At 57.4% G+C, this 21,391-nt stretch overlaps 4 protein-coding genes across 10 annotated transcripts; 2 read left to right on the top strand and 2 right to left on the bottom strand.

Annotated features, from left to right (window-relative positions):
• Positions 1 to 85: 85 nt before the first annotated feature.
• On the top strand, positions 86 to 4,509 carry FDX2 (ferredoxin 2). 5 transcript variants are annotated; one of them, XM_025293543.2, is made up of 7 exons: positions 86 to 392; positions 480 to 534; positions 746 to 788; positions 1,592 to 1,637; positions 3,105 to 3,258; positions 3,798 to 3,885; positions 4,077 to 4,129. In XM_025293543.2, exons 1-6 carry the CDS (start codon positions 239 to 241, stop codon positions 3,847 to 3,849), a joined length of 504 nt encoding a protein of 167 aa, XP_025149328.1. In that variant the 5' UTR covers positions 86 to 238; the 3' UTR covers positions 3,850 to 3,885; positions 4,077 to 4,129. The 5 variants fall into 5 exon arrangements, 4 of the variants coding, with proteins under 4 accessions (XP_025149328.1, XP_006068397.1, XP_025149327.1 ...); XR_003111526.2 differs by having other exon boundaries at positions 746 to 852; XM_006068335.3 differs by lacking the exon at positions 3,105 to 3,258 and having other exon boundaries at positions 4,077 to 4,509.
• Positions 4,510 to 4,943: 434 nt separating this feature from the next.
• ZGLP1 (zinc finger GATA like protein 1) lies at positions 4,944 to 9,517 on the top strand. Of its 3 annotated transcripts, none has more exons than XM_044948634.1 (6): positions 4,944 to 5,145; positions 5,393 to 5,764; positions 6,937 to 7,025; positions 7,400 to 7,493; positions 7,659 to 7,784; positions 7,861 to 8,098. In XM_044948634.1, the coding sequence occupies exons 1-6, from the start codon at positions 5,009 to 5,011 to the stop codon at positions 8,018 to 8,020; spliced, it is 978 nt and encodes a 325-aa protein (XP_044804569.1). In that variant the 5' UTR covers positions 4,944 to 5,008; the 3' UTR covers positions 8,021 to 8,098. The 3 variants fall into 3 exon arrangements, with proteins under 3 accessions (XP_044804569.1, XP_044804570.1, XP_025149326.1); XM_044948635.2 differs by lacking the exon at positions 7,861 to 8,098 and adding an exon at positions 9,463 to 9,517 and having other exon boundaries at positions 4,947 to 5,145; XM_025293541.2 differs by having other exon boundaries at positions 4,959 to 5,145; positions 7,659 to 8,098.
• Positions 9,518 to 11,800: 2,283 nt separating this feature from the next.
• ICAM5 (intercellular adhesion molecule 5) lies at positions 11,801 to 19,154 on the bottom strand. The gene is made up of 11 exons (XM_025293544.2): positions 18,468 to 19,154; positions 17,255 to 17,524; positions 16,739 to 17,059; positions 16,229 to 16,516; positions 15,523 to 15,777; positions 15,145 to 15,393; positions 14,483 to 14,725; positions 14,123 to 14,401; positions 13,779 to 14,018; positions 13,129 to 13,395; positions 11,801 to 12,222 (listed from the first exon to the last, which is right to left on the bottom strand). The coding sequence occupies exons 1-11, from the start codon at positions 18,547 to 18,549 to the stop codon at positions 11,948 to 11,950; spliced, it is 2,769 nt and encodes a 922-aa protein (XP_025149329.1). The 5' UTR covers positions 18,550 to 19,154; the 3' UTR covers positions 11,801 to 11,947.
• A 949-nt stretch (positions 19,155 to 20,103) lies between these two features.
• ICAM4 (intercellular adhesion molecule 4 (Landsteiner-Wiener blood group)) lies at positions 20,104 to 21,384 on the bottom strand. Its single transcript, XM_006044445.3, has 3 exons — positions 20,877 to 21,384; positions 20,454 to 20,759; positions 20,104 to 20,314 (listed from the first exon to the last, which is right to left on the bottom strand). The coding sequence occupies exons 1-3, from the start codon at positions 21,250 to 21,252 to the stop codon at positions 20,196 to 20,198; spliced, it is 801 nt and encodes a 266-aa protein (XP_006044507.2). The 5' UTR covers positions 21,253 to 21,384; the 3' UTR covers positions 20,104 to 20,195.
• Between the last annotated feature and the right edge of the window lie 7 nt (positions 21,385 to 21,391).

A 21,391-nucleotide genomic window follows, 5' to 3' on the forward strand; every position in this document is an offset into this window, starting at 1 on the left:
GCAGACCCGGCTGGTTCTTGGGACAATGTGCCTGGGTGGGATGTCTGGGATAGCCCTGCAGGTCTTGACTCATCCGAGCCTGCGCACTGCGCCCCCAGTTTGGCAGCCTCCCCTGGACTTGCCTCCTTACCGTGCAGCGACGCCAAAAAAAAAAAAAAAAAAGGCGCTTGTATTCGAGTAATTACAGGGCCGTCGCTTCTAAACGCACCAAGGCGCATGCTTAGTCCCTGGTCACGTGATGCCTGTCATGGCCTCCTCCGTGGCCTGGGGAGGTGTGAATGCTGGGTTCCTGCTGCGGGCTGCCAGGGGTGCCTGGTGGAGCCGACCTGGAGGCTTTTGGGGGTCCGGGGAGGCGGCGGCGCCAGCGATAGCCAGGAAATTCCGGGCGACAGGTACCTGGGGAGTCTGGGGCGGGCGTCGTTAACCCATCGTACGCCAGCTGTGCCCGGCACGGCAGCTCACCCAACCGTGTTTTCCAGGCTCGCGCCCGGCGGGGGAAGAAGAAGCCAGCGGCCCCGAGCGGCCCGGGGACGTGTGAGTGTGGGAGCCAAGTCCCCCGTTAATAATAAAACGGGGTTCCTCCGGTCCCCACGTTGCCGTACAGCCTTATCCCTGTGTCCCCCCTTCTGCATCACCCTATATTCATGTCCCGTCAAACCCCAAACATGAGTTCCTAACCCTATATTCCACCTGGCCCCTGCTCCCATCATCCAGTTGAGGCATCTGCACTCTCATCTGTCCCCAGGGTGAACGTGGTGTTCGTGGACCGGTCAGGCCAACGGATTCCGGTGAGCGGCAGAGTCGGGGATAATGTTCTCCACCTGGCCCAGCGCCATGGTTTGGATCTGGAAGGTGGGAGACGGGGATAGGGAATTGGAGATATCTTTATTCATTCGTTTAAAAAAAACAAGTCAGATAGGATTCTCCACTACCTAATCTTGCACGGCTTCCCACCCAACATGGTTAACTTCAGACTCCTCAACAGGATCTCATCCCCTGCTCTCTTAATCTTTATTCATTCAGCAGTTATTTATTGAGCATTTAGTAGAGGTTCCTAAAACTCCTGCCCACCAGGAGCTTGTATTTTCTTCCTTTTTCCTCCCTCTCTTCTAGCCACACTGACTTGCTTGCTGTTCCTCAAATAGCCAAGTTCATGCCTGCCTCAGGGCCTTCGCATTTGGTGTTCCATCGAAAGTGCTTTCCCACCAGACCTTCTGGCTCCTCACCCTTCAGGTCTTGATGTAAATGTCATCTTCCTGACAGTCTTATCCCTCTCAGCCCAACCGCAGTCCCCATGACCCAATAGCTCTATTCATATCAGTGTGCAGTATTGTCTGCATCGCACTTCTCATTGTTTTGTTTCCTTCTTTGTCATTTCTCCCCAAAATGAGATCAGAAACCGTGTTTGCCTTGTTCACACTTATCTGTTGCCTGTCATGGTATTTAGATGAAACAGGTATTAAATCAGTATCTGTTAAAGGAAAGATAATAATAGCAGATGTTACTTTAAGCCCCTTACCACATTTTGACTGATTGAATCTATTTTATGACAACATTATGCAATAGGAGAGAATGTTATCCTGTTTTATAGGTGAGGAAACTGAGCCCCAGGTTGAGCAGACCTGGTCCAAGGTCAAGTAAGTGGCAAAACTAGATTCAAACCCAGCCTATCTTAGCCACTAATCTGTGCTACTCTTCTGTGAATATTGAACACATACTGTGTGCCAGGTAGCAGTGTAAAAAAGCAGATAAGGCCCTTGTCATTTCACACCAGTTTAACCTAATAGGGACAATAATCCCATGCATAAACATGTAATTATATCATGAGCAACTGGGAGAGTGGTCTTTTAAAAAGTGTATAGTGTTGGGTGTATGTATGTATACATGGCATGAGTACATGCTCAGTTGTGTTGGACTCTTTGCAACCCCATGGACTCCTCTATCCATGGAATTTTGCAGGCAAGAATACTGGAGTGGGTTGCCATTTCCTACTCCAGAGGATTTTCCTGACCCAGGGATCAAACCCACGTCTCTTGCGTCTCCTGCATTGGCAGGCGGATTCTTTACCACTGCACCACCTGAGAAGCCCCGGTGTATATAATAAGGAGCTGATTTAATCATTAGACAGCAGTTGGGGGAGAAGGGAGAATTGGGGGCAGTCCTGGCAGACCTACCTTAAGTTCTGTTCTGGAATCCATTGGCTGGCAGTTCATGACAAAGATTAGAACATGGGTTTTCAAGGCACGTGGCCTGTGTTCAGATTTTTCTGTTGCCAACTGTGTGATCCTGAGCAAGTTACTTATCATCTTTCAGCCTCCTCGTCTATAAAGTAGGATAATTTAGTTCCTATCTCACCGGGTTGCTGTGAGGATTAAGCAGATTTCATGTGTACGGTGTGTAATACCTGGCACGTGGTTGGTGTGCAGTGAGTAGTTGGAATGATTGTACTAGGTTATCTCTGTCTCATGTGGTGAGGATGTTAACAAGCTGGGAGAGAGGGCTGAGAAAGACACCTGGGGATGACTTGAGTTTCAAGGCCCAGACTGTTTCTTCTCCAGACAGGGAAGGTGGGCGACTTAGTCACTGCAGCCCACGGGGGAGGTCTGCTGGGTCAGAAAGCTGTCTTGTAGCTCCACCCTCATGGTCCGACCTGTCTGGAAGAGAAAGAATTCTGTCCTATTTACTTAGAACAAGTATCTCTCGAGGCATCTACAACCTCCCAGGCTCAGTGCTGAATGCAGAGAGAAGAGGCAGGTTGACAGAGCACAGGGAAACCCAGAAATGATGGTGGTAACTTCAGATTATGATAAATGCTGTCCAGAAATTTTTAAAGGGATAACAAGAACTGGGGGAAGGACAAGAAATAGGAGATGGGAACTTGGAGGACAACTGAGTAGTGCCCCAAGACAAAAAGGCCTAGCTATGGAAAGACTGGAGAGAAGAGCATTCCAGATCAAGAGTATGCCAAGGGCAGAGGTCCTGTGGTAGGGGCTGAGCTTGGCATGGAGGAATTGAGCGAAGGGGCTGGGGTGGCTGAAGGGGCTGAGTGCAGTGAGGTGGGAGAATCTCAAGGGCTGAGGTGACGAGTTTGGATTTTATTCTAGCTATGAAAACCGTTTGGAAGAGGACATTATCCGGAAGCCCAGTGCTCAGTCAGAAGCTTGGGAATGTGTCCGGGGCAAGCAGGAAACCCTCGACTCTGTACCACTCACCCCTTTATTTCCTGATCCCTTCTCCTGCTGCAGCACTAGATGCTGAGTGAGTCGGTCCCTCCTTCAGGAGCATCAGGGCAGCCCAGCAAAGTGGCAGGGTCACAGCAAGCGTTCACAGGCTACAGTGAACCTGTCTGGCCTGTCTCCTCTCAGCTACACTGAAGTCCAGTCCATGCTCATTAATGGTGCCAGGTGCCCAGCCTGGTCATCAGCCTTCTGGAGAGTTTGGGGGAAACCCTGAAGTCCGTTTGTAAAACCTGTGTGCAGATCAGCAACAGTCAGCCAAGTCAGTGACAGGGTGGAGGATGCACAGAGTGGGCCTGCAGGCCTGGGAGGGAGAAATGAGAGTCACATGGTGAAAGAGAGATTCACCGGATTCCTTCGTGGTCCAGTTGTTTTCATTGCCATAGACCTGGGTTTGATCGCTGATCAGGAACTAAGATCCCACAAGCCTCAGGGTGTGGCTCCCCACCCCACCCCCCAAAAAATAAGAAACAAAGGGATTTTTTTTTTTTAAGCCCTTCTCTGAATGGTGCTTGCCCAAGCACGGTCCCTCACCAACGGTCCCTCACTTGCCACCCCCAGGGGCCTGCGAAGCTTCCTTGGCATGCTCCACCTGCCACGTGTATGTGAGTGAAGACCACCTGGACCTTCTGCCGCCTCCTGATGAGAGGTGAGCAGGGTGGCCCCTCCCAGCCCTGAGCTGCAAGGCTTGGTTGCTGAGCCTTGGCATTCCAGGATCCGCCCAGGCCATAGCAGAGGGCAGCCCTGGCTTTTCTCTCCCCTCCAGCTGCTGGCGGGAGAGCTTCCCTTCTGGCCCCTACCCCTGGATCCATTAACAACTGCTGCTGCCCTTTACTCCAGGGAGGACGACATGCTGGATATGGCCCCTCTCCTCCAAGAGAACTCCCGGCTGGGCTGCCAGATCGTGCTGACGCCTGAGCTGGAAGGGGCCGAATTCACCCTGCCCAAGATCACCAGGAACTTCTATGTGGATGGCCACGTCCCCAAGCCCCACTGACACGGGCAGCTGGACGGTCCCAGACGCTGATGGCCCCAGGGCCAGGACTGGAAGAACATAGCCAAGATGCCAGCCCAGCCCAGCCCAGAGCGCGGACAGATCGGAGAGAGATGGCGGAAGCACCCAGAAAGTCAAAACCCTGGCTTCAGAGAGATCCCATGTCCCAGCTCTGGTGGGGCCCGGCCCCTAATGGGGCTGCCTCAACTAAGCTCATGAGAATGGGGGTGTGGATAGGGGTGGAATCTAATTGGAGCGATAATAAAACTGTCTCACAGATATCTGGCATCTTGAGCGTCCTTGGGGTTGGTGGGGGTGGGGTGCAGGCTCTGGGGTCTACAGCTGCATCTGCCAGACCTCCCCAGCTTTCCCCTACCACGGCGGTGATGGGCCAGCGGGAAACTGAGGCAGAGAGGTCCGAAGGCGAGGTTCCGCGAGCCAGAGGATCAGCATGGCAAGGCCCCGCCCCGCCGTCGCGGAGGGATTTGGAGGGCTCCAGGCCGCCCTTGGCCACAAGGGGTAATCACATAGTCTGAGCAGAGTCGGAAAGGAGAGAGGGACCCAGGCGGGCCTGAGGGTGGAGTCTTGGAAGCCCGTGCCCAACATCACCCGCTAGAGGCGCCCAATCCTACTGGCTCCGCTCCCCTTCCCCCCCCAGGTGGAGCCCCTTGCACCCTCGGCCAGAAGCGAGCCCCCCCACGCAGGTGGGGCTCATCAAGTGGGCCCGGCGTGGGCGGGGCCAGGCGAGATTTGGGAAGGGGGGCTGGGCTAGGAAGCAATGGAGGCCGAGCCAGCCCCGGACTTCGCCATGCTGCGAGAGCTGCTAGCGCCGCCCTGCCTGAACCCCGAGCCGCCCCCGGAACCCCCGATCCGGCAGGCACCAAGGACCCCAGCATGCCTCAGACCCAGTGGCAGGTGCGTACACGAGCAGCCCTTCCCCCCACCTGGCCCAGTGGTCAATGGGTCATGATCTCTGGTTCCTAGGGTTACTCAGGGGTCAAAATGTTAGTTACTGGTACTTGCAAGGACGAGATCCTGATCCCCAGGGATATTGGGGGGTCATATGGGGGTCAGAGACTGTGCAGTTCTTGCTCCGTGTCTTTGGGACCCTCGTAGTTGCTGCCCACGGAAGGGGGTTGACCACACCGGCCATTGTCCCCAGGTCCTTCTGGCCTGCACACCAAGACTCGGTCACCGCCCTGCGCTTCCTCCAAGAGACAGCAGAGGAGCTGGCCCAGACCCCCTGGGACACCCAGGCCCTGGGGCCCTACTGGGAGCCGAAGGCCCTGGAGACCCTGGGACCCCTACCTCAGGCCAAGGATGACAAGAACATGCTGACCCCAGTCAGCCAGCAGAGCCCCAACCTGGGGCCCCCACGGGCTCCCCTGACTTCTCCAGCCCAGCCACAGAGGAGGCCCCGGAAGCAGTCAAACCCCCAGCGGGGTGCCGAAAAAGTGGACCCTCTCTTTGAGGGGGTGACCCTGAAGTTTCAGATAAAGCCGGATTCCAGCCTACAGATTATACCCAGTTACAGGTAGGAGCTGGCCTGGGCACGGGCACCCTTTCTGCAAGTAATAACAATATCAGTGGGCCTTCCCTAGCGGCTCAGTGGTAAAGAATCCACCTGCCAATGTAGGAGATGCGGGTTTGATCCCTGGGTGGAGAAGATCCTCTGGAGAAGGAAATAGCAACCTGCTCCAGTATTATTTTGCCTGGGAAATTCCTTGGATAGAGGAGTCTGGCAGGCTACAGTCCATGGGGTCAAGAAGAGTCGGAGAGACGACTCAGCAACTAAACAATAATAATAGTGCTGGGGGGTAGGGAGGTGCTCCCAGGCATTTGCTTATGGACTACCACCCCAGCCCTGCATTACAAATGGCCTCATCTCTGTAACTGCCTTTCTCCTTTATTTATTTATATTTTTAAAAAACTTTTTTTGGCCTGTGGGATCTTAGTTCCCTGAGCAGGGGTGGAACACTCACCCCCCTGCATTGGGTGTGCAGAGTTTTAACCACTGGCCTGCCAGGGAAGTCCAAACAGCCTCATCTCTGAATGAGACCTCAGGCTGATGCCTATTCCTGTCCTTTCTGCTATGAGCCAGTCAAATCCAGGACTGAGCCAGAGTCTCCTAGTGAAATGGCCTCACCATACCTGGGGGCTGCTGCTTCTGTTAGTTTTTCCTGCAATGATAATAGCTACTATTTGTCAGACATGACACCAGCCATAGAGGTAACAGCACTTGGTGTGTATGGGCTCACTGAGGCCTTGTGAAGCCCACTTTAGAGATGCAGAAACTGAGGCACAGAGGATGGAACCCTTTGTCACACAGCAAGGACATGGGAGAATTGAGTTTTCAACCTGGCAAAGCTGGCCATAGGCTTACTGTCTCCTCTAATGATTATGATTACTCATGAAGGGCAAGGGCAGGCCTTTCAGGCATCAGATGCCCCCTTGGTCAGGGGAGAGGGGAGCAGTGCTAGATGCCTTGATAGTAAATCTTCATTTGGGGGAATTCCCTGGCAGTCTTGTGGCTAAAACTCCGAGCTTTCATTGCTGAAGGCGTGGGTTCTATCCTGGTTGGGGAATTAAGATCCCACAAGCCGCGGTGTAAAACTAAATAAATAAATATTATTTTAAAATCTTAATTTGGGGGCTGTCTGGGGCAGGATCCAGACCCTCTGTGCTAATGCCCTGTCTACTCCCCAGCCTGGCCTGCAGCAGCCGCTCTCCAGGGCCTCCCACTCCAGGCCCTGCCAGAGGCCCAGAGGCCAACCCGGGAGGCAGCGAGGCCCTGGGTGAGTCCTGGAGACTTAAGAGCTATAAATACTGGGGAAAGGTGCAGGGGGCAGCATTTTCTTTTCTTCCTTATCTTTCTCCCCATCCTGCTTCCCTATTTAGACCCATCCAGGAGGAGTCCCAGCATCCCCCATCCACTCAAGCTGAGTCACCCCCACCCCCAGCTTCCTCCTCTGCTGAGCTTTGCCATCTGTCTCCCTTCCTGGCTTTCCCTCTGTCTTAGATCTGGGGCTGGCTGGGAGTGGGGGGGGGGGGGGGGCCTTCATAGAGAGCCCCCTCCCACCCATATATATACAAAAGGCCCATCCTACACAGGTCTCCTGAGCTCAGGCTCCTGGCCTCTGACCCCGCCCTTTGACCTCTGCCCTTTCAGCACCCCGCCGCTGTGCTTCCTGTAGGACCGAGAGGACCCCTTTATGGAGAGATGCTGAGGATGGTACCCCTCTCTGCAACGCTTGTGGCATCAGGTCCTCAAAATGGAGAGGGGTTGGGGGTGGGGGCCTCACTTGAGTCCGTGCTTAGCCAGCATGGGGTATTGGGAAAACACCCACCTCTGGGAACGTGCCTCCCTCGTGGCGGTTTCTGGGCTCCCCCTGCCTGCTGAATGTCGATTTCTTGCACCCCCATCCCAGGTACAAGAAATATGGCACCCGGTGTTCTAGCTGCTGGCTGGTGCCCAGGAAAAATGTGCAGCCCAAGAAGCTATGTGGCAGATGTGGGGTGTCCCTGGGCCCCCACCCAGCCTCAGCTCAGGAAGGGTAAGCCCTTCCTCACCCAGCCAAGCCTGGCCTGCCTCAGTTTCTCCAGGGGGAAAATGGGCTGAATTCCTCCTAGGGGGAAGAGCCTGAGTCTTGAGGGGTCCAGCCTACCTCCTCTCCACGCCCTCCCCATCCAGAGACCTCAGATGGAAGACCCAGGCCTCAAGGCCCCAGAGCTCCTGGTTGGGGGGTCACTAGTCCCCTCTTTGGCTCCTGCTTCAATCAGGCTTGGCTGAGCACCCCGCTCAGGAAGCGCTGTCAGCAATGACACTCATATTGTTAATAGAAGTGACAATAAAGAATAGATCTGTTCAGAAGGGGCACTGTAACTTTGGGATCCCACCTTGCGCGCCCTCACCTGCCTCTCCCCTGGCCCAGGAATGTGGGGAGGGGTTTTTTCGCCGGGTTTTCCGAGGCACACACACAGTCCTCTAAACAGCTACCAGCCTTCTGCCCCACAAGACAATGAGTCACCTTCGTTACAACATCCCGTAGAGGGCAACTGCCAGCACATGCAGAGGCAGCACATTCAGAAAGACAGACACAAGGACTTCCCTGGCAGTCCAGTGGTTAAAACGCCATGCTCCCCATGCAGGAGACAAGGGTTCAGTCCCTGGCCAGGGAACTAAGATCCTGCATGCTATGCAGTGCAACCAAAACTTTAAAAAAAACAATTTTTTTTTAAAGACCCAAGACAGACACACAGGCTGGCAGGTACATGAAAACACAGAGGAGATACATCAGCAGACACACGCGTGCTGTCGCTCATCAGACACAGACCACACACAGGACAGAACGACACACATGAGGCACATATGTTGATAGACACAGGACACACGCGCAGTACAGACACACACAAAAGACACATCGACGGCACACGGACACACTGGGCCCTTCATCTTGCAGCCCCACCACGGCCTGCAGAGTGTCCCCTTCCCCCTCCTTCCGCACACCTGTGTTCCCCTTCCCCCTTTCATGTTCTCTCTGACCCCACCAAAGGGTGTCCCCAGCCTGAAGCCAAAAGCCACATGGGAGAGACATGGAGCTCTGCCCCTGTCGCTAGGATATACAGGCCACCACTACTCGGAAGGAGGGGCGGAGGGCGGGGAGTGTCAAGGATGGGCGGGATGGTCCCTGCTGTGGGGGTGTGAGTGAGGCCCGCTTGGCCTCAGAGGGAAGATAAGCCCCTCTGAGACCCCCTTTGTCTCTCCTGACTGAGCCTGTGGAGAAGGCCTAGGGCCAGATGGCTCAGCCCTCAGATCCCTGACTCACCCCATCCTGCCTTCCCTGGGCTCAGCATGCCCTCCCGCACCTCTCCTGTAGCTGCTACCTTATCCTTTGCGGGGTGAGGGGGGAGGGTGCTCTGCTCGGACACCACATCTTCAGAGAAGCCTTCCTTGAGCATCCAGCCTAAAATGGACACCCCTCCCACCCCACATTAGGCTCTAGTTCAGCTTCTTAGAACGCATCTCCCTCTTAGAACCTGTGGAGATTCTAAGAGGTTCAGAAGCTTCACCTCAGGACTTCCCTGGCAGTCCAGTGGTTAGGACTCTGTGCTTCCACTTCAGGGGGTGCAGGTTCAATCCCTGGCTGGGGAACAAAGATCCCACAAGCCACGTGGTGTGGCCAAAAATAATTAAAAATTTTGATTAAATGTTTCACTTCTGTACTGGTCCAGGGTTGTTTCATTCACATTCATCTCCCCTACTGGACCATGACTTCAGAGATCCAAGCTCACCACCTCTGTGTTCTTGACCATGAGTTCCCCACCCCACCACCAGTGCCCAGCATGGAGAAGCTCTTGAGGGATAGATACAGCGCACAAGGATCTCAGATTGTGTGTCTCCAAATCCCTGGCTGTTTGTATCCACCAAGTCGTATCCACTAAGTCAGTGTTTATGGAGAAAGTATTGTGTGCCAGGCCGCCATGGGGCACTCAGTTGGGAATAGAACAAGGATCCCTGCTCTAGCAAAGCCAATATTCTAGAATAATAGTAAGCAGATATTCAGTGAGGACTAATAGAATGTCAAGTAGTGATCATGCTACAGAGAAAAATAAAGTGGAACTTCCTGGTGGTCCAGTGAATAAGACTCTGCACTTCCAATGCAGGGGGCCTGAGTTTGATCCTTAATCAGGAAACTAGATCCCACATGCTGCAACTAAGATCTGGCACAGCCAAATTAAAAAACAGAAAAAGAGGGCTTCCCTGGTGGCTCAGGAGTAAAGGATTCACCTGCCAATGAAGGAGAAACAGGTTCAATCCCTGATCTGGGAAGATCCCACACGTTGCAGAGTAATTAAGCCCACGGGCCACAACTACTGAGCCTGTGCTCTGGAGTCCAGGAGCCCGCAGCGACGGAAGCCGGCCCTGTGCTCGGCAACAAGAAGGTGTGTGCGTGCTAAGTCACTTGAATCGTGTCCGACTCTTTGTGACCCCATGGACTGTATAGCCCGACAGGCTCCTCTGTGCATGGTATTCTCCAGGTAAAGAATATTGAAGTAGGTTGCCACGCCCTCCTTGAGGGGATCTACTGGACCCAGGGATCGAACCCGTGTCTCCTGTGGCTCCTGCATTGCAGGCAGATTTTTTACCACTGAGTCACAAGGGACGACCCCCCCGCAATAAGGTCACACACGACAATGAAGAGTAGCCATGCTCACCGCAACTAGAGAAAGCCAGTGCAGAGCAACAAAGACCCAGCCCAGCCAGAAAGAAAGAAAGAAAGAATAAGAAAGTAAAGTACATAAGGAGGTGAGAAGTTGGGGATGATACCATGTTCGCAGGGAAGGCCTCTCTGAGGAGGTGACCTCTGTGTAGAGACCTGATGGTAAGGAACCAGCTACAGGGGGTGAGGACACCTGAGGCTGAGGCGATGGCACGAGCAAAAGCCCTGTGGCAGGGAGGACTCTGTGGGACTCCGGAAACTTTGAGGACTCGGGTGAGGGCAGAGAGAGGTAAATAAAAGGGCGGGGGTACAGCAGGGATTGCACCTCACTTGGGCCTTGTCGCCTTCTGTACCTGGCACCCAGCACTGGCTTGGCCTCTGGTGCCCCTGTTTGCTGCTCTCACCTTTTCTCCTGAAATGTTGGGGTGGAGGGGTCAGCCTGTGGAGCTGGAGCTGTCCAGGCCTGCTTCCTTCTGGCAGCTCTGTGTTCCTGCTTTTGAGGGAGGAGGAAACAGGGCAGCGGAGGCACAGCTGCTCTCTCCTTCTGCTGCAGAGGGTGAGGGGGATGGCTGGTGGTGTGCTGTGGGGGATGGGGCACGCGGCTGGTACCCTCTGTGTCTCTTCTGAATCACGATGGCCAAGTCGATGAAAGGCACATTGGGGGACATCCCAGTGGTCCAGTGCCTAAGACTCCGCCTTCCAATGCAGAGGACGTGGGTTTGATCCCTGGTTGGGGAACTAAAATCCCACCTGCTGTGGGTGCAGCCAATAAGTAAAAAATAAAATACTGAAAGACAGGTTAGGGGTAAACTCCATTGTGGATGGCACAGGATGAAGGAGGCCTTGAGGGTGGGGCAGGGGTGGACTCTGTAATAGGAGGGACATCCCAGAGGCTGACACTCACAGACCCAGCTTTGTTTACCCATCCCTGCAGGGCCTGGGGGCCTGGCGGTGCCTAGACCCCTGGGAAGGGCCTCCACCCATCCAAGGAAGGCAGGCTCAGCTCTGCTCGGAACCGGGCCTGGGGGAAGAGGCCTGGGGGAGCTCATGTAGCTCCCACCCCCAAACATCAGCCGGATTAGAAGGCAGCGCTGGGCGGAAGAGATAAGCGGCTGAAAGGGAGGAAGGAGCAAGGTCCCCACCCTGGCCCAAGGGTCTAGGGAGGGCAGGAAACGGCGCCTGGAGAGCAAACTTAAGGTCTAGTCATGAAAAGGTGGCTTGGACCGTGCCTGACATGTAGTAGGTCCTCAAAAGCCAAAAGGTTTTTTTCAATCAGTAACCGGCAGGGCTGGGATTCAAACCCTCGATTGCTGAATCCCCATCGCAGAATGAAGCAGATGGAGCCGGAGTCCTTTAAAAAAATTTTATTGGGGGAGGGGGTAGAAAATGCGGGGTGACGCCCCTAGAATTGAATACATAAATAAATAGAACAATAAATCAGCCCCCTTGTGAGTCTGGGCGGGGCGTCCCCGGCCCGCGGGGAGAGGGGTGCGGGCTCACGCTGACGGCAGCTGTATGGCGAAGACCTCGCCCCCTGCCGGCACCTCCGAGGTGCCCGCGGCCTCTGATTCACCTTCAGCTCCTGCGTCCCTGCCGGCGCCTGCACCCGCGCCGTTGAGACAAACGGCCTCGCCTGAGCTCTCGGCCTCCTGCACGTTATACTCGCCCTTCTTGCAGGCGGTGGACTGCACGTAGAAGGCCAGGCCGGCCCCCGCGGCCAGGAGTGCTGCGCCCCCCGCCGCGCCGCCCACAGCGACCCAGAGCCACGGACCTGCGGGGTGGAGACGCTCAAAGAGGATGACGAGCTCCGGGCTCGATCCACACGCCAAGCCCGGGCCACTTCTGTCCCCTCCCCACAGAAATGAAGTCAGTCCTCATGCGCCTGGCAGAGAGCATCAGGGAACTCAGCCTTGGAGGAAAAGAGTGACCCCAGTAAAGGGCACCCCCAACTCGGGTGAAGCCCTTGACCCATTTTACACACCACCCCATCACAGGGAGGATAAAAGCCCCTAACCCCAGGGATACCAAGTCAACCAACTCTGCTGCTGCTGCTAAGTCACCTCAGTCGTGTCCGACTCTCACCCTCAAAACGATGGGGAGGGTGATCTGGTCATTCCTACTCCCCAGAAAGACCCCAGCCCCTAGGGATTTCCCCAGCGGTTGAGACTCCGCGTTCCAACTGCAGGGGGCGCAGTTTCCATCCCTGGTCAGAGAACTAAGATGTCACATGGCAAAAAAAGTTGAAAAAAAAAAAAAAAGAAAGAAAGAAACCAACCCCACCTAGAGATACACGAAATGAGAGTGGGAATCTTGGGGCCTCACCCCAATCCTCTTCTTTTGGTCCCTTTTTAACCGCCTTCTCCACAGAGACACAGTGGAGGCTGAATTGTATCAAGTCTTCACTGCTCAAAAGTTAATATAAATTCCCTCCTCATAACAGTCACATCCTCCAAGGTTCCCTTACTTTGACTCCAGTCAGCTCCCTGTCCCTCCTCTTGCCATGTAGAACCCGCCATCAAAGCCCCACCCATCAGGGCGCCCCTAATTTCTACCCTGGTTCACATCAGTCTCATCTGTGGAGATTGAGAGGGAGGCAGGGGTGGGATCAATAATACCAAGGCGCAGGTCACAGCCGCCTTCAGATCCCTCACCCCGCCTCCTCCCCATTGCCACTTACCAGCCACTCGCACTGTGATGCGCCGCGTGTGGCGCCCATGCGCGTTGGTGGCTGCGCACTCGTACTCGCCGCCGTGGCTGCCCATGGCGCCAGCCACGCTCAGCGTGCTATTATTGCTCGACAGGCCAATGTTGAGCGCCCCCGGGGGCGCGCGCCAGCTGATCTGGGCTGGGGGCCAAGCCTCGGCTCGACAGGTCAACGTGAAGTTCCCGCCTGGCCGCACGCCTCCTGGAGGTGAAGCAGCCAGCTCGGCCACCACTGGGCGGTCTACAGGGGACAGGATGTGGAAGGGGGCCAGCTGCTGACCAAGCGCCCCCCTTTGAGACCGCCCTCCTGAAATGAACAGGCAAGGATTCTGCCTTCCATCAGGGTCCCCTCCCCCTACCACTGGCCTGTTGGGATTAAACTGAGCCCTGCCTCACTGAGTGGAAGGAGGTGGGGACCCAGGCCAGTGCCTTTCAGACCCAGAAACTAAGGGGAGCCGGCTTTTGTTCCCTAGAGTTTTCCTTGACCCTCATGTTAAGGCCGGGATTCCTTGTCCCTGGGAACGGGACTAGGAGAAGTGCCCTTGAACAACCCTGGGAAATCCCACCTCTTCTATTCACTGTCCTGGAGACCGAGTGCCCTCTATCTGGTGCTGCCCTACTCACATTCCACGCCCACGGTGATGATCCGGGCGTCCGTGCCGTGTGCATTGGTGGCCAAGCAACGGTAAGTGCCCGCATCCTCTCGGGACACCCGCAGCCGCTGCGGCCGGGGCGCGCCTTCCCGGGAGCAGCTCACTTGCGGGGAGGGGCGACCCCGGGCGGAGCAGGCCAGCGCAGCAGCCTCCGCGCCTTCCAGCCAAGACTGGTGACTTGGGCAGGTAGATTCATCCATTTGCGGTGGCGCTGCAAAACAGCCACGGGGTTGTGGGGGGATGGGGGGGAGTGGGTCAGGGAGCGGCCGAGACCCGGAGCGCCCCCTACCCTCCGCCCGCCTGGGCCTCGCTCACACTCCGCGCTCACGGTGACCATCTTGACCATGGAACCGTGCCGATTGGTGGCATTGCAGATGTAGGTACCCGGTGCCAGATCACTAGGGATGCGGGGGGCTCTGGAACCTGGGTCTGGGGGTGCCAGCGGCAGCAGCACCCCCTCACTGGTGCCTCCGGAGCCAACACACTCCACACTTGGCTGTGGCTTCCCAGCCACCTCACAGGAAAAAAGTCGCCCAGATCCTTCTACCCATGTCCAGTTGCTGGGGCAGCTCACCTCCTCAAACCTGGGGCCATCTGGGGAGCAGAGCAACTGGAAGTCAGTTATTCAAGGTTATTCTGACATGCCCCATCTTGAACCGTGTTGTCCCCACTCACATTCCACTGTCACAGCCACATTTTTAGCTGCCGACCCTCGAGCATTAGTGGCTTCGCAGCGGTAGGTGCCCGCGTGCTCGCGGGCCACACGCATTAGGCCCTCAATGACCTCGGCTCCCCCAAAGCGCACACAGCTCACGTTGGGTGGTGGGACCCCATGAGCCACACAGCTCAGGGAGACCTCTGTTCCTTCCAGCCAGGTTATGCGTTCAGGGCAGCCCACGCTGTCCAGCGCTGGTGCATCTAGAGAGGGGAGTATTGTTGAGTCTGGGGTTTAGTGGACAGTCTAGAGTCCCTGGACCCTTTTCTCCCATCCTAGGCAGGCAGGCTACACTCTGCACAGGGACTGGCCACCGAAGCAAAGGAGTTTGGCACTGATCACTGTTTGACCCTCCCCAGTCTTTGACCTAAAAATTGTTAGCTGGTTTGGAGCACCCACCTTTCCAAGACTCAGCTCAAACGCCACACCCCAGGCCCCTGTGCACACTCCCAACTCCTCCTCTCCGTCCTTCTCTTAAGATCTTCCCAAAATCCCGCTCACCACCTTCTCAAAATCCTGCTCAAAAGCACACCTTAGACCCTGTTTCCACACTCCTGTGTAGTCAGGCCACCCCTAGGACCTGAGAACCAGACAGAGGTGTGCCCCATGTACCCCCACTCACACTCCACCGTCAAGGTCACATCCTTGACCGCCTGGCCTTGGTCGTTGGTCGCAGTGCAGCGGTAAGTGCCAGCGAGCGCACGAGTGACCGGACCCAGCAAGCCCAGGGCCAGCACCGCCCCGCCGTCTGGCCGCACGCAGTGCACCGAGGGCTGTGGGTTTCCGCGGGCGTCGCAGCGCAGTGTCTGCTCTGGTCCCTCCGGCCACGTCCAGCTCCTGGGACAGTCCGAATCGTCCAGCCGGGGAGCGTCTGAGGGCAGGGGCATATATATACAGGAGCCTAGACGTGAGAAAAGCCTCCACTTCCACGATACGGCCAGAGATCGGGTAGGCCCTTGAGATGACGAGGAGGGAGGAGAGAGGTTAAAGGCCAACTCACATAAGACGCGCAGCTCTATGCTCTCGTTCTTACTCAGGGTCTCCCCGTCAACTTCGAGGGTGGCGTCGCAGAAGAAGCCACGCCTGTCGTCATTCTCCGTGGCGTTTAGCTGGAGCTTGGCGGGCTGTCCCGGGGCCGCGGCTGGAATTCCGTCTAGTGTGACTAGGGCTTGGGTCTCCGCTGCGCAGGTTACTGTCACGATCGTCCCCTCGGGGGCGTTGGGCTCGCTCAGAGTAAGGTGGGGCTCCGGGAAACCTGGGGCGGGGGGCATTGGCCGGGAGACCACAGACCGCGCCCCTCCCACCTCTCAAGGCTGCAGCTCAGTAAGCCGAAACTTACCCCCTGCAGCCGAACAGTGTGTACAGTGCAGGTTCAGAAACGCCCATCTTTCCAAGACTCAGCTCAAATTCCACGCCCCAGACCCCTGTGGGGACGCCCACCCCACAGGTGGGCTGTTCAGGCTTCTCTTCTTTCTTGCCCCGCCCACTTGAGGAGGTCAGGCCACAGATCTAGGTATTCTCGTCGGGTCTGCGATCTTGCCGTTGGGGCAGCTCAGACTCCACCTCTCTAGCTACTATCCAGTAGGTAGTAGCTGCCCCGCCCCTTCGGGACTCTCGGGCCACGCCTATTCGGATACCACGGCCCCACCCACTATTGGCCCCGCCTTCGCCCTCCTCTGGCTCCACCCCCGAGGTCCCACTCTTACTGTAGACAGTCACGTTCTCCCGGGTCTCTCGGCTCTCGCCCCCCAGGGTCACGTTGCAGACCAGTTGCCTGGCTCCCTCCTGTTCTGCGCTAGCTGTGGCTGTGGTAGTGGCCATGAGAGCGTCCCCTTCGAGGATGACATCGGGACTCAGCCTCTGGTCCCCCAGCGCCAGGTAGACACCAGCCTCCGAGACTGGAAACAGCCCATCAATGACGCAGCTCACAGGTCCTTCTGAACCCACTTCCAAGAGCCGGGGGGCAGTGAGGCGAGGGGGTTCCGGAGGCAGGGCTGGTGGTAGAAAAACAGAGTTTGAACTTTTGTACCGAACGCTCAATATGCTCTCAGCGTTTCACATGTACTATAATATGGAATTATCCTCAAGGCAGAGAGGAAAATAACTTTCAGCTGGTGAGTGTTGGAGCAAGAATCAGAATTCTGATTTCTCTGCCTTCAAAATTCTTAAACACCAGCCCGACCCCTCTTGGGCCCCTTCTCTTTCTAGCTACTCACTGAAGGTTCGGAGCTCTCTGGGGGCTGAGCTGTTTTCAAACAGCCCCAGGCCATGAGGCCGAAGGTCCAGCTCAGCACGGCACGAGAAATTGGCCCCATGGTCCTCCCTGCGCGCCAGGACCGTGGCTGTGAGCACGGCGCCCCGAGCTCGGGGTGGCTCCCCGGCGAAGCTGCGGCGGATCAGCTCCTGGGTTCCCCGCAACAGGGTCAGTGTGAGACTCCCACGAGGTCCAGCACCGGGGACCCTACAGCTCAGGGTGAAGTTCTCACCCACTGGCTGCCAAGCTGGCAGCGGCACCAGCTCCACACGATCTGGCCGTTCTGCAAGGAGGAGGAACTACGGCTGTTGGAAATGCCAGCTCAGAAGGACTTGGCTTCGAACTCCGGGGACCAAGAAGGGGAGGGGGTGCGGATTCAGAGAGTGGGGTCTGGAGAAGAGGACCCCTTGACCCAGGGAGCGGGACCTGGAAGGGAGGGAAAGTAGTGGAGTTAAGAGCGTGGCCGCTGAGAACTCACGAAAAGTGCGAATGAGCCCACGCGCCTGCAGTGTGCGCCGCGCGCAGCGGAAGAAGCAGACGGGCTGAGTCTCCGGCTCGCGAATGTCCACCAGCTGCCGCGCCAGCCAGCGCAGACCCTTCTGGGTCCCATTCCGGCGCAGCGAGGTCTCCAGGCCACCGCGCTCGGGCCGTGGGCAGTTGGTGCTGCAGTTCAACCACAGTGATCCCCCGCGTTCCACGAGCGCCACTCGGGGCTGCAGGTCCGCCCAGAAAGGTTCCTGCGTGACGGCTGCTCGGAGAAACGCAAGCTTAGCCTGGGAGCCACCTCCCTGGGATCTACGTGCCCCTCTGCCCGAGTCAGGGATTCCCAGGGAAGGAGCAGAGGCCACAGCCGGGAGCCAAATCCTGCCGAGGTCTCGGGTTTACAAGCGCGCTCCCGCGACCCAAACCTCGAGGGTGTCTCTGGTACATGGTAGTGAAGAGTCCTGCTCTCCAAGGTGCCAGGAGAGTGATGGGGAAGCATACGGGGAGGGGAGAGATGAGAGGAAAGATGGGGTCTCCAATGCACACAGCAATGCTGGGAGGAGGGGACCCCGGGCGGAGGAAGGGAAACCACCTGGTTCTCACTGTTCTCGCCAAGAGAAGGGGAGACTGGTTGAAGTGGAGGAGGTGTCGAAAGAGAGATGAGACTGAGTCAAGCAAGGGTAAGGGAGGATTCCAAACCCCGGTGAAGAGGTGAAGAGTACGGAAAGAGGTCGGGCTGGGCTCAAGAAAAGAACCGCGGGAACAGCCGACAGCCGATGGACTCGGTTGCCAGGGCTCCGAGCGGAGCGGAAACAGCGCCTTTGAGTCGCGGCAGTAGGTGAGATCGGGTCTTCGTTGATTTCGAGTAAGGAAGACGCCGTAGGGACTATGGTGCATAGTAGAACATAAGGAGGTACCCCGGGAGGGGTCAAGGGAGACGTGGGGTCTCCAGAGCTCGAGGATGGATGCAAAAGAGCAACCAGGATCTCGAAGAAGGTAAGGTAGAGACCTGGGCGAGCGAGAAGTCAGGAAGCTGGGTCTTCAGTGTGTGTTGTGGGGAAGAGGGTTAAAGAAGAAGGCCCCTGGGCTCAAGGTGGGAGCAGAAGCGTGGGAGCGAGGCGAGGGCGGAGAGGGGAGGAGCTTGTGGCCGCTTCTTGGGTCCAGGAACTCCGCCCCCACCCTGTCCACCCTCAGCCAGACCGGCTTACCTGAGAGGCTGAGGAGCCCCAGGCCCAGGGCAGCCCAGAGGCCGAGCAGCGCCCGGTGCAGCCCTGGCGAGGGCCCTGGCATCGCCGCCGCGGGGGAAGCGCAGGAGGCGAGGGGACCGCGAGCGCTGAGCTGGGCTAGAGGACGGCGCTGCGCGGCGGGTGGGGTGTGGAGGAGGCTGAGTTGCGCTCGGGGATTGGTTTAACGTTGGTAACTTGGTTTCCAAGGAGGGGGCGGCAGCAGAGGCGGCGGTAGGGGGCGGGAAGGCGAGCTAGCACCAGGCTACCGGCCTTGGTGAAGGCGTGCTGGCAGGAGCTAGCGACCCCCGGGGTCTACATGGAGGCCGGCCCCATCGCCCGGAGCCTTCTGGGGGCGGCTGCACGCTCCCGCGTCATCCCCGGCGGCGACGCGAAGGTTGTGGGGGATGCAGGGTTGTCCTTCGCAAACCCCCACCCACCACTTGCTTAGATTCCATAATGAGCTGGACTCCGAACTCCATCTCCATATTTAATCCCTCCCACCAGAGCCCCTGAAAGCGGGGATTGAGTTGGGGGCTAGGAGAGATCTGAGAAGCGGAAGCTGGGGGTGGAAAGGTTCTAGGAGATTTCGAGATGGCTCGCTCACTGATCCTTTCCCTTTTAACCCCTGGGAGCTGAGAGTTACAGCCACGCCTCTAGTCTTTCTCTGGCTCCGCCCCCGCACGCGACAGAGGGGGCGGGGACGAAAGTGACAGCTAGTTCGGAACACGTGTGCGTGCTCGCTGCGTTCTCGGGCGTCTAAATTAGGGTCGGCTCGGCTCTGGGTCTTGTATTTACCCAGCGTGCAGCAGGCACGTGTCTGCGCGGCGTGTGTGAGCTGGGGCCGCCGAAGAGCGTCCCCATCCGCTTTCTGCGCGGCGGGCGGGGCCCTGGACCACACGGGCCTTGCCAGGCATCCGCTGCAGGTCTGGATTCTGTGTCCACCCGAGGCCAAGAGGCCAACTGTGATACTTTTGACCCTGCCTCTGGGCCCCAGATTTGGACGCTCTCCATGTGCCCACTTGGCCGGGTGACTATCAGGATGTTTCCAGGCTGTGAGTCTATGACACACACCCGCCCCCTCACACACACACACCATATGGTTGCACCTTCTCAGTCACCACCCGGGTATCTTTTCTGCAGATCCACGTCCCTCAAAATATACATATGACCCCGCCCACCTGTGCCCTCCCTCTTAGAGCTAATGGTGAACTCTGGGGATTACTTCTCGCCCCGCCCCTGCCCTCCAGTAAAGTGCAAGGTCTAAAGGGGGCGGGGTAGGAAACTTAACATCCAATCAGAGCCGCTGTGTGGCAGCGCTGGAGCCAATCAGAAGAAGCCACACCAGGAAGCAGCCTTCTCAGATCTTGAAGCCCTCTAGGGCCCATGTTTTGCCCTTCTGCTCCTCACTGATAATGACCAGGAGAGAGGTTCTTACTACACAAGCTGGCAATGCAGGGGGATTGGGGCTCCCGTATGGGAGACCAGAGTGAGGAAACCTCAAGGGCCCTCAGGGAGACAAGGCACTTGGAGAAAAATGAAAGAGGCTAGGCCAAAAAAGAAGACCACTTCAGTCATAGGAGATGCCCTAATGGGGGAACTTTATGCCCAGGGGCAGAGCTGGCTGAGAAAGTCTTTATTGATCCAGGCAAGGTTCCACCAGTTGTCCCAGATTGCTTTTTCCTCCAGTTCAGCCTGCATGGACCAATGCCTCTATGCCGGAGGCTGCATCGATAGGTACTTTCGCAGACAGAGGGCCCCCACGACAAGAAAGATCCCCACAAAGGCTGCGATGGAGGTAGAGGCCAAGGCTACGGACGCAGGACTCCAAGCTGGGAATAGGAGGGGAGAATTCGAAACAGAGCGCTTGGAGGTGTGACGACCCCCATGGACATGCTCTAGCTTGGCCCGCGCCCCCTTTTGGGGTCATAACACCTCCCCACTCCTCCCAGGATTATAAGGGTGCCTCACCGGGGACTGGCAGCGTCACGGGTGCCGAGCTACTGAGGACCACCAGGCCGTCCAGATTGAGGCGGGCGTGGCAGGTAACGGGCTGCCCAAAGTCACCGGGCCGGGAGGGTAACAGGTAAGTCAGCGTCACGTTGGCCAGATCCAGGCCGGTGAAGCGCTCCAGGCTCTCGGAGTAGATGACTCGGCCACCGCGCCTCAGAGTCACCACGAAGAAGCCCACGGGGAAGACGTGCGTCACGTGGCAGCGCAGAGTGTAGCCACTGCCCATTAAGACCGGAGGCTCCAGGATCACGCTGCTTGGCTGTTCTAAAGCAAGAGGGGGCCGCTGGGCAAGGTCCGAGGGCTCCTCTTGGCGCGACTGTCAACTACCCCAACTCCGTCCTCCTCCCCTCACCCCAGACCGGCTTGAGCCCTGTCCCTCACTGTAGGCTGTAATCCTGGCGGTGGCCCCCCGCGTTTCTCCCGCGCAGGTGACGAAGCAGTGCACATCGGAATTCCAGGCCCTCACATCCAGCAGCTGGTAGGATACCCAGCGGGGCCCACTGAGCGTTTCACCCCGCCGCAGCTCGGTGCGGAGGCTGGAACCCTCCGGGAGGGGGCAGCTGCTGCTGCAGTTGAGCCACACTGAGCCCCCCAGCGGCACTGCCTTGAAGTCGGGGCTTAGGCGCACCCAGAACTGTGGGTGAGAGCTGCCCCCCGGGCTTTGCGTCCGCGCACCCCGACGCCTCCGCGCGCTCCCGCCTCGTGGGTAGGAGGGCGACAGTAAAAGCAGAAGCAAGACGAGGAGCAGAGACCCCATGGCAAAAAGCCCGGACTGAAGGGCTGGGCGCCAGGGAGTCACAGCTGGCTCTGGAGATAAGGAGGCTCGTAGCACCGCCTCCTCGGCCCCACCCGGTGGGGAAAGTGGGGTTAGAGACAGAGACTGAGGGGCCCAGGAG

This window comes from Bubalus bubalis, chromosome 9, assembly GCF_019923935.1.
Source record: "Bubalus bubalis isolate 160015118507 breed Murrah chromosome 9, NDDB_SH_1, whole genome shotgun sequence".
Classification (NCBI taxonomy): domain Eukaryota; kingdom Metazoa; phylum Chordata; class Mammalia; order Artiodactyla; family Bovidae; genus Bubalus; species Bubalus bubalis.